The following is a 14804-nucleotide window of genomic DNA, read 5'->3' on the forward strand; positions in this document are numbered from 1 at the left end:
CTGTTAAAAGCAATAGCAATAGCACTTAAATTTATATACAGCTTCACAGTGCTTTACAGCCCTCTCTAAGTAGTTTACAGTGTCAGCATATAGCCCCAACAATCTGGATCCTCATTTTATCCACCTCAGAAGGAAGGAAGACTAAGTCAACTTTGAGCCTGGTAGGATTCAAATTGTCAAATTGCAGGCAGCCGGCAGTCAGCAGAAGTAGCCTGCAGTACTGCATTCTAACCACTGTGCCACTGAGGCTCATAACATAAAGCAATGCTGTTTGTATATATTGCCACTCCTACATAATATTTGAAGAGTATCTGAATAACCCTTGTTTCTAAATACTGTGGAGATTATGTGCCATTGTATTTATGATATATTCAAGTCTCTAAGCAATAAAAAAGGAACTAACTTCCAAGAATCTTACATGTCCCATGCCATCTTTGTTAAGCAAAAAAGAAAAAGCAGGCAAGTTGCTTGGCAAATTCTGTTTGCTCTGATAAATTATTAACTCTACATTTAAGAGCAAGAAATTTTTTTTTGCTTTTTTAATAGTGTTTTTAGACACTGAAAACAGCTTTTTTATGATTTCTGAAGAAAGATGTGAACTAAGTAAAATCACAGCAAGTAATATGCAAAAATGAATAATTTAACATGTGATACCTTCACACATAATATTAATAATATTAATATTAATATTTCTCACCATAATATCAATAACATTCTCTCATTTATTTATTTATTTATCAATTGGGAATGAATTCGAGCAACTTTCTCTAATAGGTGTGTCACAAATTTCACCTCAGCACTTGTAAAAGTTTCTCTGATCCCAGGAGGGACTCCAAGTGAAACAGGACTGTGGGGTGATAGTCTGCAGTGCAATAATAAGGATAGAGAAGTACCGGTGCTTCTTACTGTCACAAGATAGATCTTAATAGCAGTTGTAACTCAGATTTGGTCATGTTTGTCCGTTATTAAATACCAGCAATGCTCTGGATGTCTCTTCTCCCTGTTTCATCTCTCTCAACTCCTCTTCCTGGGGAATGCCAGGATTCCTGAGAAAGGAGAAGTTGTCTGGGCACAATCTGATCCAAGATCTTAGCCACCTCCTTGGTTCCAAGCATCAACCAGGTTTTCAGATGGAACATGTGACAGAACAACATGGGTAATCCCCATCTTCTTCTGAAACCACTCAGATTCCATCAGTCGCTAGAACCTATGACAATCTAGTGGGTCCAACCTCCCTGTGGTAGTTTGTGGCATTGGAGAATGTCAAAGAAATCAGACCATCACAAAGGGGACAATTCCAGATCACATTGTCATTCCTCTGATAGAAAAACTAAATCTGGAGTATGCCCGCTATCCTGAGTTGGGCTTTGGATAATCTGAGACAAGCTTATGGCTGACATGGAAGTCATGAAGACCTGTCAACTTCAGACACCATTCATGGGGAAGACAAATTAAAGTTCTCCAGAACCATAAATATGGAAAACTTAACTGCCACTTCAGAAATGGAGTCAAGGGGATCAAACAGCTAAGTTGCTAGGCATCAGGGAGGTCAGTACAATAACATGCCCAACTAATCCGTAAAGTCCAACATAATTCCACAACAAAGTCCCTGATAACAATTATCACACCTCTAACCATGCCCCAGAATCTCAAAATGCCACACTTAAAACCAACCCAGCAAATTTCAGAAAGGGCAATTCCCTTTTCTAAAATAGGCCAGACAGGTCTCAATAATATATGCCTGGTCAGCCCTTTCATCCATAATCAAATTACAGATGAGGGGAAACTTATTACAGACCAACCTGGAACCTAGCAGTAGCTGATAGCCAGGGCCATTTAAGATCTGCTGCTACAGTATCAGAGCTGAGATCAAGGAACTGGAATGCAGAACTGTTACAAAACTATTTTGTGGTCTATGAAAGCAGCCAGGTCCTTGTCATCACATAATACTTTGGTTCCCCTCCACCTTCTGAATGTTTTTATTTTTTATTTTATTTATTTGGTTTGTCAATTGCTTACAAGATAATAGGTATAAGTAAAAACATAGTTATGAATACATGGATACATATAAGAAAAATAACAGAAACAATAGGACAGGGATGGTAGGCACATTGGTGCGCTTATGCACGCCCCCTACAGACCTCTTAAGAAAGGGGTGAGGTCAACAGTAGACAGTCTAAGGTTAAAGTTTTGGGGGTTTGGGAAAGAAACCACAGAGTCAGGTAGAGTATTCCAGACATTGACCACTCTGTTGCTGAAGTCATATTTCTTGCAATCAAGTTCCATCCCTATAACTGAGCTCCTCAGGCCTGGGAACAACCCACTTGTTGTCAACCATCCTTAAGAGGGGAAGATGAACATCCAATAGGCTACATACAGCTTTACCATTTCTCAGCACCCAGCAATTGCCTCCCCACTCCTCCACAACATACACCCTTCATACAAAGAGTCCCCTGCTCCCAACCATCAGGCAGAGCTTCCTCATTCACCCCCATTAATTCTGCCTTTGACATTCACTCAAAGGAAGTATCACACATTTATATCCATTCACACCCATTGGCATTCAAGGATATTCTTCCCCTGCTATTCCCACCAGCTAGGAGAAGCCACCATCTCGCTTACCTCACTAATACCATATCCATCCTGACTCCCACTCAGAGGAAAAATGGGAAGGAATCCCCCAGATTGCAGTGAAAAAATCCAAGCCCAGCCCTCAAGCATTTCAGTCAATTGGCTATGGGGGAAAGCAGAAAGGCCTCTTCAGGGAAAGTAGTCCACAGAAGTCTTCAATTCTACCACAACCCCTGCCCTGCCTGGCAACCCCCACATCCCCAAAGCTCCAAAGTCCAACAACAAGCCGGTGATAAAACAAGTGAAAAAAGGGTGGGGACTCTTCTGCCACCATAGTCCATCATTGGAAACTTGATGAGGAAACTGTGAGCAATCAACAATCTACTTAATCATAATCATAATGTGTTTCAATTACTAGGATAGGTCTTTGGTGGAGTCCCTTCCACAGTCAGTCACAGTATAACTTTTCTAAATATCTAATAGCGTGTTATGGCAGCAGAACCATCTGTTACTGTCTCATTATTAACTTCAAATGCAGCTATTTTGAGGGGTGAGTATTCTGATGAATCTCACCAAACTTTGGGTGAAAACTGACAGTCATTTTAAAGCATTGTGGAAGTGGTTGGAACATACATTATAATCTGCCTTCAACACTACTGCTTTGGCATGCTTCTGATATATAATTTTTCAAATTACCTCCACCACACTTCAGAATGTTTCCACTATGAAAATCTAATTTCTACAAAGATGAGTTTGCAATTCAATGTGCTGGGAAAATTGCCAATATTACATTAAATTTGAGGTCTGTCATTTCAGATAAATATTTGGAGTATGAAATATCAGCAGCTCAGCTCTTGCCCTGTTCTTCTGCATTGGTTCCAAACACAAGAGCCCAAATTAATGTATATGTTCCAAGCTGTTGTGGGCATCTGAGTTAAATTAGGTAAAGTATTCTACTACTTTTGTTCAATAACAAGGAAATTGCCTTAAATGGCAATATTTCAAAAAAGTAATTACCTTATATCTGTTTGTGAATATAGATCAGTGAAGACCACTCAGAAGTAAATCCTTACTCTAACAGATTTAGGTTTAATTGGAAATAATAACTCCACACATAGCAGAAGTTTATAACCTGCAAGCAGGAAACCTTAATATATCCTACTCCCAAATTGCAATATTTTAATTTGTTGTCATTTTAAAGCAGGTGGAGGAGGCAGGGTAAACCTATAGTATAAATCTAAAATAGCTTCATCTTGGTTTCAAAATAAAAGTGTCAGTTGTCCTTTCAAAATATCAAAATTTTAGCCCTGCTTACACACACAACATCTCATTTATTTTACAGCATGGCTTGGCCACTATGGTCTTTATATATTTTAGAGAAACTAGCAGGAGTATATTCAAAGGTGCTTTTTCCAAAAGGCAACTAGACTTTTTTTTCTTCTTTGGAAACATTTCACTTATTATCCAAGAAACTTCTTCAGTTCTAACTGAATTAACCTGTATTCCATATGTGCTATGCTGAACTTCTGCCTAACTTTCACCCATTTCAAATACAGTTAAGATTTCTACAGACAAAAACATGGCTGCACCATGGGTTCACCTGTGTCCCCCAGAAATAGAAACCAAAGCACTAAACTTACTTACAGGAATTCCACCACTCACTGGTGCAGGTATGTGGATAATACTATAAAATTAAAACATAGGAAGTGGAAGCCTTCACTGAACATACCAATACTGTGGACAGCAACAATAAGAAGAGGTTAAGGAAAATAGTCTGGGCTTCCTGGACTGTGCAGTATTTACATTTTGATTCCCCCCACCCATTGTAGTACAAATTGGGAGTAATCATAACCTTATCCCACCGGGCTGAAAGTATGCCTACCAGCAAAGAAGGAAAGGAAAAGAACAAAAAGAAAAGAACAAAAACACCCCAAGGAAGTCCTCAGATAGCCCTTGTGGCTATCTTAACTGGGTTTTCATCAAATCCACAAAAAGATCCAGCAGAAGCTCCTTCATAGTGAACAAAGAAGAGAACAGCAAATGGAGCAATGTTATCATTCCATACATTGCAGGAATATCTTAAAAGCTCAGCAGGATTTTCAACATCCATGCACACTTTAAACCCAAGAATACATTGAGACAGCAGCTTGGCCACCCAAGGACAAAACACCCAGACACAAACAGAGTAACGCTGTATATTCAGGTCAATGCAGCAAGACATGTGCAGACCTGTACATTGGGAAAACAAAACAAGCATTTCACAAACATATGGTACCACACAGGACAACATATAGTACCACACAGTACAACAAACTCATAAGGACAGGATTTAGCAGGCCATCTGCATCTTCACTCTTTTGAAAACAGCAAACTTCACGTTCTGGATAGAGAGGGCCACTAGTTTGAAAAAGGAATCAAAGAGGCCATCTATGTGAGAATTGAACAGTCCTCCCTCCCTCAACAGTGGGTATGATGCCACCCCCAAGAAAGTTCCACAACCATTTACACTCTGATTCAGATGACTCTGAAGATACAGATAAACACCAAGTGTCCTCAACCCTTAGAGTGCTAACAATCAAATGGCTACAAAGAATATAAATCTTTCCATTCCACAACAGTCAATTAAAACTGGAAAAGTTTATTGGATGAGAAGTGAAACATTTTCAAAGGAAAAAACAAAGAAAAAGTTGCCTTCCAGAAAAGCACCTTTGGGACAATGATGATCTGGATGATTGAAAATCTTTATAGATGGAATATAAAAGTTAGATAATAAGGAATAATAATGACTTTATTTTCCTTTTCCTTTTATTGGTTTTTGATACTATATCTATATAATAGTTTTCTTTGTTTCTTTCTTTTTCATATTTGGGATAGAATTGGTATGATTATAAGATTTGTTTTAGAATAAAATATTTAAAATATAGTTATCTCATAAAGGCATGACCGAATAAAAGTTTAGTCAAATTTTTTTTTTTCTTTAATAGCGATACTAGGATTTATAAATTTGTATTGATAAGAGTATTATATAAAGTAACTGTAATTGTGACTATGAGGTGAATGCACAAAACCGATGGACCAACCGACTTACTGTGTGTACAAAAATATGGGGGAGCTGATACTTTTATGTTTTGTTGTTGTGTTTTTTATGTTAAAAAAATAATAAAAATTTATAAAAAAAAAAAAATCTTTATAGATGGCAGGCATATACTTTTATTCCATTTAACTTTGTAAGAGTAAGTGAATGTGTATGGAAGTAAATATAAGATGGGTGGGTGGGTGAGTGGGTGGAGAGAGAGATGATATGATATGATATGATATGATATGATATGATATGATATGATATGAAGGAAAACAAACAGTTTGTTTTAAAGCTTTGTTAGTTAGGTGTAGTGTTGTCAGAGCTGAACTATTCTGAAGGAAATACACATTTTTTTTTCCTTTGCCAGGAAAAGCCAAGCCCCTAATAAATAGTTTTGTCTTGTAGTTTGGACACCTAACAAAGCAGGCTGCAAATAAAAGTGAAAAATAGTGGTATTTCAGAGAGAAAAAGATAGAAGCTGTTGTGATTGACATTTAAAATGGATATGATGTTGCTAGAGGATGTAATAAAAAACATCAGTTCCTTTTTAAGTTGCCAGGTAAATCTCTGTGGAAATTAACACTGGAAATCTGCAAATAGATGACATTAAATTCTGGATAAACCTAGTATAGCTGGTTACATCTGGCCTCTTTGAGACATTGCCCTGACAGCCTACCATACAGGATAGAGTGGTTTGTCAAATCCAGCTCCATACTTTACAATGTGGAGAGCAGCAATATGCTTTTTTTATATAGTTCTTATTGTGTAGAACATATTACTTAATCACAGCATGTGCTGTTCTCTGCCTATGGTGCAGGGTAATAAAGTTGTTACCTATATTTATATTCATGAAGTTCCACTATAATCCACTGTATTCTACTATAAACTAACTATAATCAAATCATAAAACAAAAATGAGCAACAGCAGTGCTGAGCTGGGGAAGTGGGCGAAAACAAGCTTTATATTAAGGTTATTAATCTAGGCCACTAAACATCCTGAGGAAACATGCTAAGCAAATCTGAACCTATGTATCCTAGGAAATCATTGGGATTTAAAATCCACCATGTTTCGTTATTTCATTGTGGCCTGCAGAATTATAGGTTTACTTAATTTTACTGTGTATAAGGAAGTTATAAAATATACTTCTCTTCTACTAACATAGGGTATAAAAATAAAAGTCATAATGTATGGTTGCTTGGTTTCACCTAGGATTCATTTTGTTTTTATTTTGTATTAACTTAAGGGAAACTTATGTCCCATGGATTGTACCACGCCCCCCAACCAGACTATCACAGTCAAAAATCAACACAAATCACAGATTTTGTGCACCCCCATTTTTTAAACAATTAGATGGCAAATTCTGGAAACAAGCGACACCCTTTTTTGTGCTTCTGAGTGCCATTGCAGCAGGTATGCAACAATATGGCTGCTACTATCATGGCAGGCCATGGAACAGTCTCAGGCTTCAGAGAAACTCTCTGGTCTGGTCTCTCCTCCACTTAACGCACCACCTTTGCCCACTGGGAATAAGCCATTATAGCCAAAAATTTCACCATTTGGAAGAATAAAGCCCTCTCTGCCAACAAGGCCAACATTTTATTTATAAGTTGCCCAGAGTCATTGGGAGTCAGTTGGGCAGCCATATAAATCAGGGGTGTCAAATTCACAGTGTCACATTGTCCCATGATGTATGGTGACTTTCCCCCTGATGCATCTGGCCTGCGAGATTGACAACCCTGATATAAATTATCTTAAATAATTAAATAAAAATAAATATACTGCTAAATCTTCATCAGAGAAATAGAGCTGCCTCTGTGCAAATATTAATTCATTTTATAATATAGACAAAAAGACAAAGAAATCTCAAAGAAACCTTAAACCTTAAAGCATGTAATAGATGTAATTCTGTCAGTTGTTCTTCAAGACTGATGATAAGCAGATATAGAATTTTAATGAATTTACTTTAAACCCATGTCTTTGTTTCAGCTAAGATATTGCCGTTGTATAAAGTTATATGTTTCTGTATGTAAGATAGCATACATTTTGACACTTTTGGAAAGTGAAATATTGGATTATAGTTATCTATCAATGAAAGAAATTATTAATATGTTGATTTATCTTTTTTCACTTTGGGAGGCTTCATAAATTTGAAATCTTGTATTGCAATACATTTTTAATAAATTGTGAATGTTCTCATTTTCATAATAATAATTTTATACCTTGAATTATATTTTATAATGGCTGTAAGTCATGTGTTATAATGGCTTTTTCTATCATTGTGTTTCAGTCCTTTTATATTTGCTTAGTGATATGCCTCTGTTTATGAGAATGTAGTTTTTACTTGTCTTCGAGTCAGTCAGTGTATTCCTAGCATTTATACAAAGAAGTCCCCACTTTTTTTGTTTGCCAATTAAGTCTTTCTATGGATGAGAGAGAGAGCAACAGGGCGCAAATCAGCGTGTTTCCTCAGTCCTAGTGCAGAATCTTCATCACTAGAGCAAATTAGCTGGAGATAGTCCTTGTTTAGCATCTGCTTGTTGTTAAGACAGTGATCAACATGTAACTTTATGACCCATCATCATTTCTGACCTTCACAGTTTTGTAAAGCCAAACATAGCTGAAGTAAGACAATAATTTATTGAAAGCTGCCTAGAGTCTCTGCTCTAGGCAAGATGGATGGCATAAAAGGTAGATAAATAGACAGATAGACAGACAGACAGACAGATGAAAAATAAAATAGCAGTTTCATTTAGCAACTGCTTCACTTAATGACTGAATTGCCAGTTCTAATTGTGGTCACTAAACAAGGGCTATCTGTATTATAAATAACAAGTGATTCAGAAAAACTTGGCTCTAGCTAGATTGTACCTCTGTCCTTGCAGCAGGCAGGCAGACAGTTGAAAGACATGCCAAATTAACTTTATATATCCCAGCAGCTAGGTGCTATAATATCTCCTTTACTGGGAACAATAGATTTTAATTTTTTAACCCTTGGAAATATTTATGCAATAATTCATTATGCACATTTTAAAAAAATCATAGAGGTACAGACATTTCAGTAAATATTTTAGGCAGATGCTACATCAAAATCAAGTTTGTGAGAATGAAGAAAGAATAATGCTAATATTTTGCCCATGGATCTTGGCAGCAAAGGAAATCCAAATGATTTTTTTTCCTTTTTATTGCTTTAATATTTATTTACTTACTTATTATATTTATATCCTGCCCCCAATCAGATGACTCTCACCAGTTAACACAATAAAAAAACAGTTTCAAACATTCCCAGCAGGAATAAAATTAGCATAACATCACAATAAATCAACAATGAAACAACTCATAAAATAAAATAGTGATGGCCCAAATCTAATTAGAATGACCCTTGGAACAATTCTATTTTTATTATCTTTCTAAATGCAGCCAAGGAAGAATAGCTTTGTAATCAAAGAGACACAGAGTAAAGAAAATAAAAATAAAAAGGAAAAACAAACAAGTAGGGAAAAGACATATTTACATATAGAAAATTATTCAGCCCTATTTTTAAATACTTCAGTAAATTTTGACCACACAGTATATTTACCAGTCTTCGGGTCATATAGCTAGAGAAACAGTTTATAAGTAGAAGAATGTACCTGTAAAAGACAAAATCTGTAGCCCATAATTGAACTACGGAGATCTTGGTACTCTCTGAACCAAAACTGGATGCAGTGACATAAAGTCCAGAAGTGGTTTCCAATTAGAAACAAAAGTTATTTTCTTTAATTAGAACAGTTAGTTGTGCCATTTCAACCAGCCCCGTCACTTTCCATCATGGGAATTGAAAGGTCTTTCCATTTTTGCACATATAGGATTCTCACTATGAACATATATAGTAAAAAAGTTCATTTTTTCCCTCAAATTCTTTATCCAATAATTCTAAAAAACCTTTTGGTTTTAATTTTATATTTGGTCTAAGAATCTTCTAAAACAAGACAAGAAAGATCTGGCACCAGTATTTCTTTGTTTTATCACAAATCCACCAAAAGGGATAAAAAGTACCTTTTTTGTAATTATATTTGCAACAGACATTTGAAATTCCATTATATTTCTTTGACAGTTTCTTGCATTAAGTACCAACAATATATCATTTTATAAAAATGTTTCTTTTCAAATTATAATTCAGTGTGAATTTCAATCCATTCATCCACATATTTCCCCACTGCTCAAGCATTATATTATTACCAGTATATTTGGCCCATTGAATCATACTGTATTTAACATATTCATTTTCCAGGTTCAACTTCAGCAACATTTTATAAACCTTAGTTCATCATTGTCAATGATGCAATTTGAAATTCATTTCTACAGATTTAAAAGTATATTTTTTTAAAATCTAAGTCATAACTTTATTTTAATTAGAAATATGTGAACCAGTGACAGACACTTCTGATTCCAATACTTTTTTCTTAAGATTAGATTCACTATGAGTAAAAGATATTATTTCACCATAGGTCCGCCAATTTCATCTCACCATCATTTCTTTTCTATAACCTTTTCTATAAAAGGTTTCCTATGATGATAGCCAAACAGGTCTATCAGCCTTATTTTATATTTGTTCTAAATTCTGCCATGCCAAAAATCCTGTGTTAATCTGATCATACTATAGATAGATGTGCCTTCCATGTCTAAATTTGTGGCCCTCCAAATCTAATAACCTCTTGTTTTTTAAAGTTACCCAGTCTGTCAGCTGCTACCTTATGCTTACTTGTCCTTCACTATTATTCAGTGGCAAACTGCCATGAACTCTGGGGAGGGGGAAAATGTAACAGTGGAGGTTTGGGGGAAAACAAAAGTAAGTGCTGTATCTCCTCGAGATCACCCAGCACACCAGCTGCATACCAAATTGTGCCTGGACTCTCCATTATGAAAATATCTTGCTTGAACCTCATTGGTGCCTGGAATTGGATAATGGGAGATAGTTGAGGGGGGCATTTGTGATGTTTCCTGTGGCTGATGACTTCTCAACTTCTTCCTCAGACGCCAGTTCGAGGGTGAATGGGATCACTCATTTCATACTTTCAACATAATGAAGTTGATATGTAAAACAGTATCCAGTAAATCTGAAGAAGAATCTTTGGTTGAGTGAGTCTCCTCTTAAGTGATAATAATCTTTGGTTGAGTGAGTCTCCTCTTAAGTGATTATACATACATATACATACATACATACATACATACATACATACATACATGGAACAGCTGTCCTGCCCTACATAAGAGGTATTACAGACAAAATTAGTAAGATACTACACAGACATCACATCAAGACTGCCTTCAAAACAGACAGAAAAATAGCAGCCATCCTTAGAAACCCGAAAGATAAAATTGACCTGGAAAACCAAGGCGTATACCATCCCCTGTGCATCATGCCCAGCCACATACATTGGACAGACCAATAGAAGAATAAGTACCCACCTGGATGAACACAAAAATGCAGTCAAAAAGCACTTCCTCACTAGTCCAACACATAGAAGCCACAGGTCATAGCATCAACTTCAATGGCACCAAAACCCTAGCCACTATAGAAAACCCCAGCCGAGCTTCCGGTGGCAAGGCAAGGACGGTCAGAGGGGCAGAAATCTGCTCGTGATTCTAGCCTCCCTTTTCTTGAGTTTGGTGCGATCTTTCGGGGTGCTCGAGTCTTGGAGAGACCCGTGCCGGTGTGGGGAACCTCGGGCTGCAGTGTGGGGAAAGCAACCCCCTGTAACGAAGAGGAAGCCCTCCAGAGCCCAACGATCAAGAACAGCCTCCTAACAATGGAGGCTCCGAAGTCGGACTGCCACCGATGGGAAGAAAAAGTGAGTGAAAGTTTGCAAGCTCGGGGGAAAGAGAGTCGTGGCAGAGAAGATATTTGACTGACAATAGACTGATTTCAGGCTGTTAAATACTGTGTGAATGCCAGCTGTGAGCTCCAAGACAAGCGGCTACAAAAGAATTGGTTTAGTGAATGTGAAAGAGCTTGGCAGGCAGAAGAGAGTCGGAAATAAAAAAGAAGTAAAGAGAATTTTGGAAGTCTGAAGACTCTATTATCACTAACATTTGGATTGAAGCTATTAAATTGGATCCAGAAGCAGAACGAAGCCGATCGGGGGAAAGACAGAGCAACGCCATAGGCAGTATCCAGAACGCTGAAACAAGTGGGAATATTGCTTACTGGCAGCTGTTACTCAGCAAATCTTCATTTGCCATTTCCGGTGTGCTAGAAGTGGAAGCTTCCAAAGTGAAAAGCGGAAACAAAAACTCTTGTCTTTGGAATTTTCTTTTTCTTTTCCTCAACCCTTTTCTGTGTGTACATACTTACTAAAATAGCCTCTCTTCTTTCTTACTTGTGGATGGTATGCTATGTTGAAATATGCTTGCTTTTTTTTTTTTCCCCTCTGATTTCCTCTTGATAAATATGTACATTTAGTAATGAAATATTAGAGTGTTAAAATATTGGATTAATTTAGTTAAGTTATTATTAATAGAGATTGTTATAATTTGAATGGGAATATAGGGGAGACAGTAAGAATATTAAGCATTAGTTACTTAATAAGCTTAGAGCTCTCTAGACCAATATTATATTTCTTTGTGTGGGTTTATCTGTGAATGTAATATATTTTATAGTTAAGGTTACTTTATATTGAAGTTAAACTAGAGAAAAATATATACACTTTACTAATTAGTCAAGAATATAGCTACTTAATAGGTTGATAGATCTTGGTCAATTTTAGTTACAGAACTAAGAATACTGAATGCCAATTTGGAATAATATATTCAATATTGTACAACAACAAAAACAAATTTTAAAGGAAATGACTACTACAACTACCACTGCTTTGAAATCTGGTAGGAAGGTTAATCCCACAATAATGACTACTTTGACAACAACTTCACCCATGGCACAAAAAACAATAGAGGAAACACTACCAACAGAGAAGTCAACTAGCATCTCGAATGCGAATATCCAAGCAATGTTCCTAACTTTACAGGACTCATTGACAAGATTGCAAGAAACAATGATTAAAAACCACAGTGAAACAAGGGCAGATATCAATGAATTGAAGGAAGAAATGGGGAAACTAAAGACAGAAATGAAAGCGGACATTTCCAAAGTAGAGGATAAAGTGGGGGTGTTGCAGCAGGCCTTGGAGAAAAACGAAGTTATAATAAAAGAAGTAGAGAAAAGAACCGAACGAACAGAAAGGGAATTAGAAAGGGTGGATGAAGATCTCAAAAGCATGAGCAAAAGAAATGGAGGACTCCCTTGTCCTCCTAGAAATGGACAAGGCAGCAACTTACCTAAGATTCCAAAATGTGACAGAATCAAAAGAAGAAGACCTGGAATACTTGATGGCAGAAATACTGGCGGTTTATTGAAGATGGATAAAGATGAAATTCAAAAAGAGTTTGATGAAATCTACCGGGTCAATACAAATTATGCAAGACGCATACAATTGTTCTAGGGAAGTACATATACGATTCACTAGAAGATGTGTTCGAGACATGATATATAGAACCTCAAGAGATAAAACTATAACCTACAAAGAGAAAGAAATTGTGATTCTTAAACAGATACCGAGGAGAATAAGGGAACAAAGGCGTGACTATAAATTTCTGGCAGCATATTTAAAAAAAAAGAATCACATTTAAATGGCTTATTCCAGAAGGAATGTTAGTGTCGTGGAAAGAGAGGAAAATCAAAATAGATACTATGGAAAAAGCCCAGGATTTTTACGAACGGATGGTGGGCCCACAGGAGCAAAGTAGTAGGGAGAAATTGGACACAAAGTTTCAAGAAGAATACAGTGGACATAAAAATAGAACTGGAACGGTAGGAAACCAAGAAAATACCTATCCACAACAAAAGACAGAAGGAACTACATCAATACAAGCGCAAGAAGAGAGAGGAATTGTTACACGACAAAGAGCAAAACAAAACTAAATAGATGGGAGAAGAAAAAAATTACTATCAATAAACATAAATGGTTTAAATTCAACAATTAAGAGAAAAAGGATATTATCTAAATTAATTAAACATAATGCAGATATAATGTGCCTGCAAGAAACCCATATAAAGAAGAAGGATGAAAAATATTTAGAATGCCCGAAATTAGGAAAATTATTTACCACACCAGCAGATGAGGAGAAAAAGAAGGGAATCGCAGTATATGTGAAAGAGGATTTGAAATCTGAGCTAATATGGTCGGACTTAGAAGGAAGGACTCTGGGTTTGCAGATCTGGATTAATGATATTCCAATTCTTTTAGTAGTAATATATGCCCCAAATGGAGACCAAAAAGAGTTTTTTAAACACCTATATGAAAAATTGGTTGAATTGCAAAAAAGAAATATTTGTATGGTAGGGGACTTCAACTCCATTGCTGATTTCCAAAAGGATCACAGTAATGCCGGGAAGAATAAAAAGGGAAGAGAGCTCCCAAGATTTGTAGGGAAATGATGAAAGAGCTAAATCTGACAGATATATGGAGAAGATTACATCCTGAAAAAAGACAATTTACATTTTATTCAAATCCCCACCAAACATGGACACGGATTGATATGGCATGGATGAGTGGAGAGATAGCAAATGAGACAAAAGAAGTGGAAATTTTGCCTAATGAATGGGCAGACCATAATCCAATACAGGTAATATGGAAGGGCAGGGCAAAACCAAAGAAAAGATGGACCTTAAACACTCAATTAATAAGAGAGAAAGAATATATTAATAAATTAAAGGAGGAATTGGTTTTTTTTTATTAAAGAAAATGATAACAGAGAAACCACGAAACAAAATGTCTGGGATACGATGAAGGCGGTTATAAGAGGCACAACAATCTCTTATAATGCTAAGAGAAACAAGGAAAAATATTCCCAACAAAACAAATTACAACAGAGAATTAAGGAGCTAGAAACCCTTCTACAAAATAACCCAAAAGAATCCAAACTGCAAAATCAGATAAGTATAGTCAAACACAAACTGAATTTAATTGATCAAGAGAAAATGACTATGAATTTGAACTTAACTAGACAAATCTATTTTGAACATGCCAACAAGAAAACCCCAGCCACAGAATCATCAGAGAAGCCATAGAGATTGAAAAAAGACCAGAAAGCATGAATAGAAGAGATGATTCCACC

The 14804-nt window shown here is 36.3% G+C and overlaps 1 protein-coding gene across 1 annotated transcript in view; it reads right to left on the minus strand.

Annotated features, from left to right (window-relative positions):
• Window positions 1–2642, minus strand: part of OXTR (oxytocin receptor) — a 16135-nt gene extending 13493 nt beyond the window's left edge. Inside the window, exon 1 of the mRNA XM_087927674.1 lies at window positions 2623–2642. Coding sequence (XP_087783800.1) covers window positions 2623–2642 — 20 coding nt within the window. The remainder of the gene's footprint in view (window positions 1–2622) is intronic.
• Between the last annotated feature and the right edge of the window lie 12162 nt (window positions 2643–14804).

This window comes from Pseudonaja textilis, chromosome 2, assembly GCF_049901715.1.
Source record: "Pseudonaja textilis isolate UNSWEBS1 chromosome 2, rPseTex1.2, whole genome shotgun sequence".
NCBI lineage: Eukaryota > Metazoa > Chordata > Lepidosauria > Squamata > Elapidae > Pseudonaja > Pseudonaja textilis.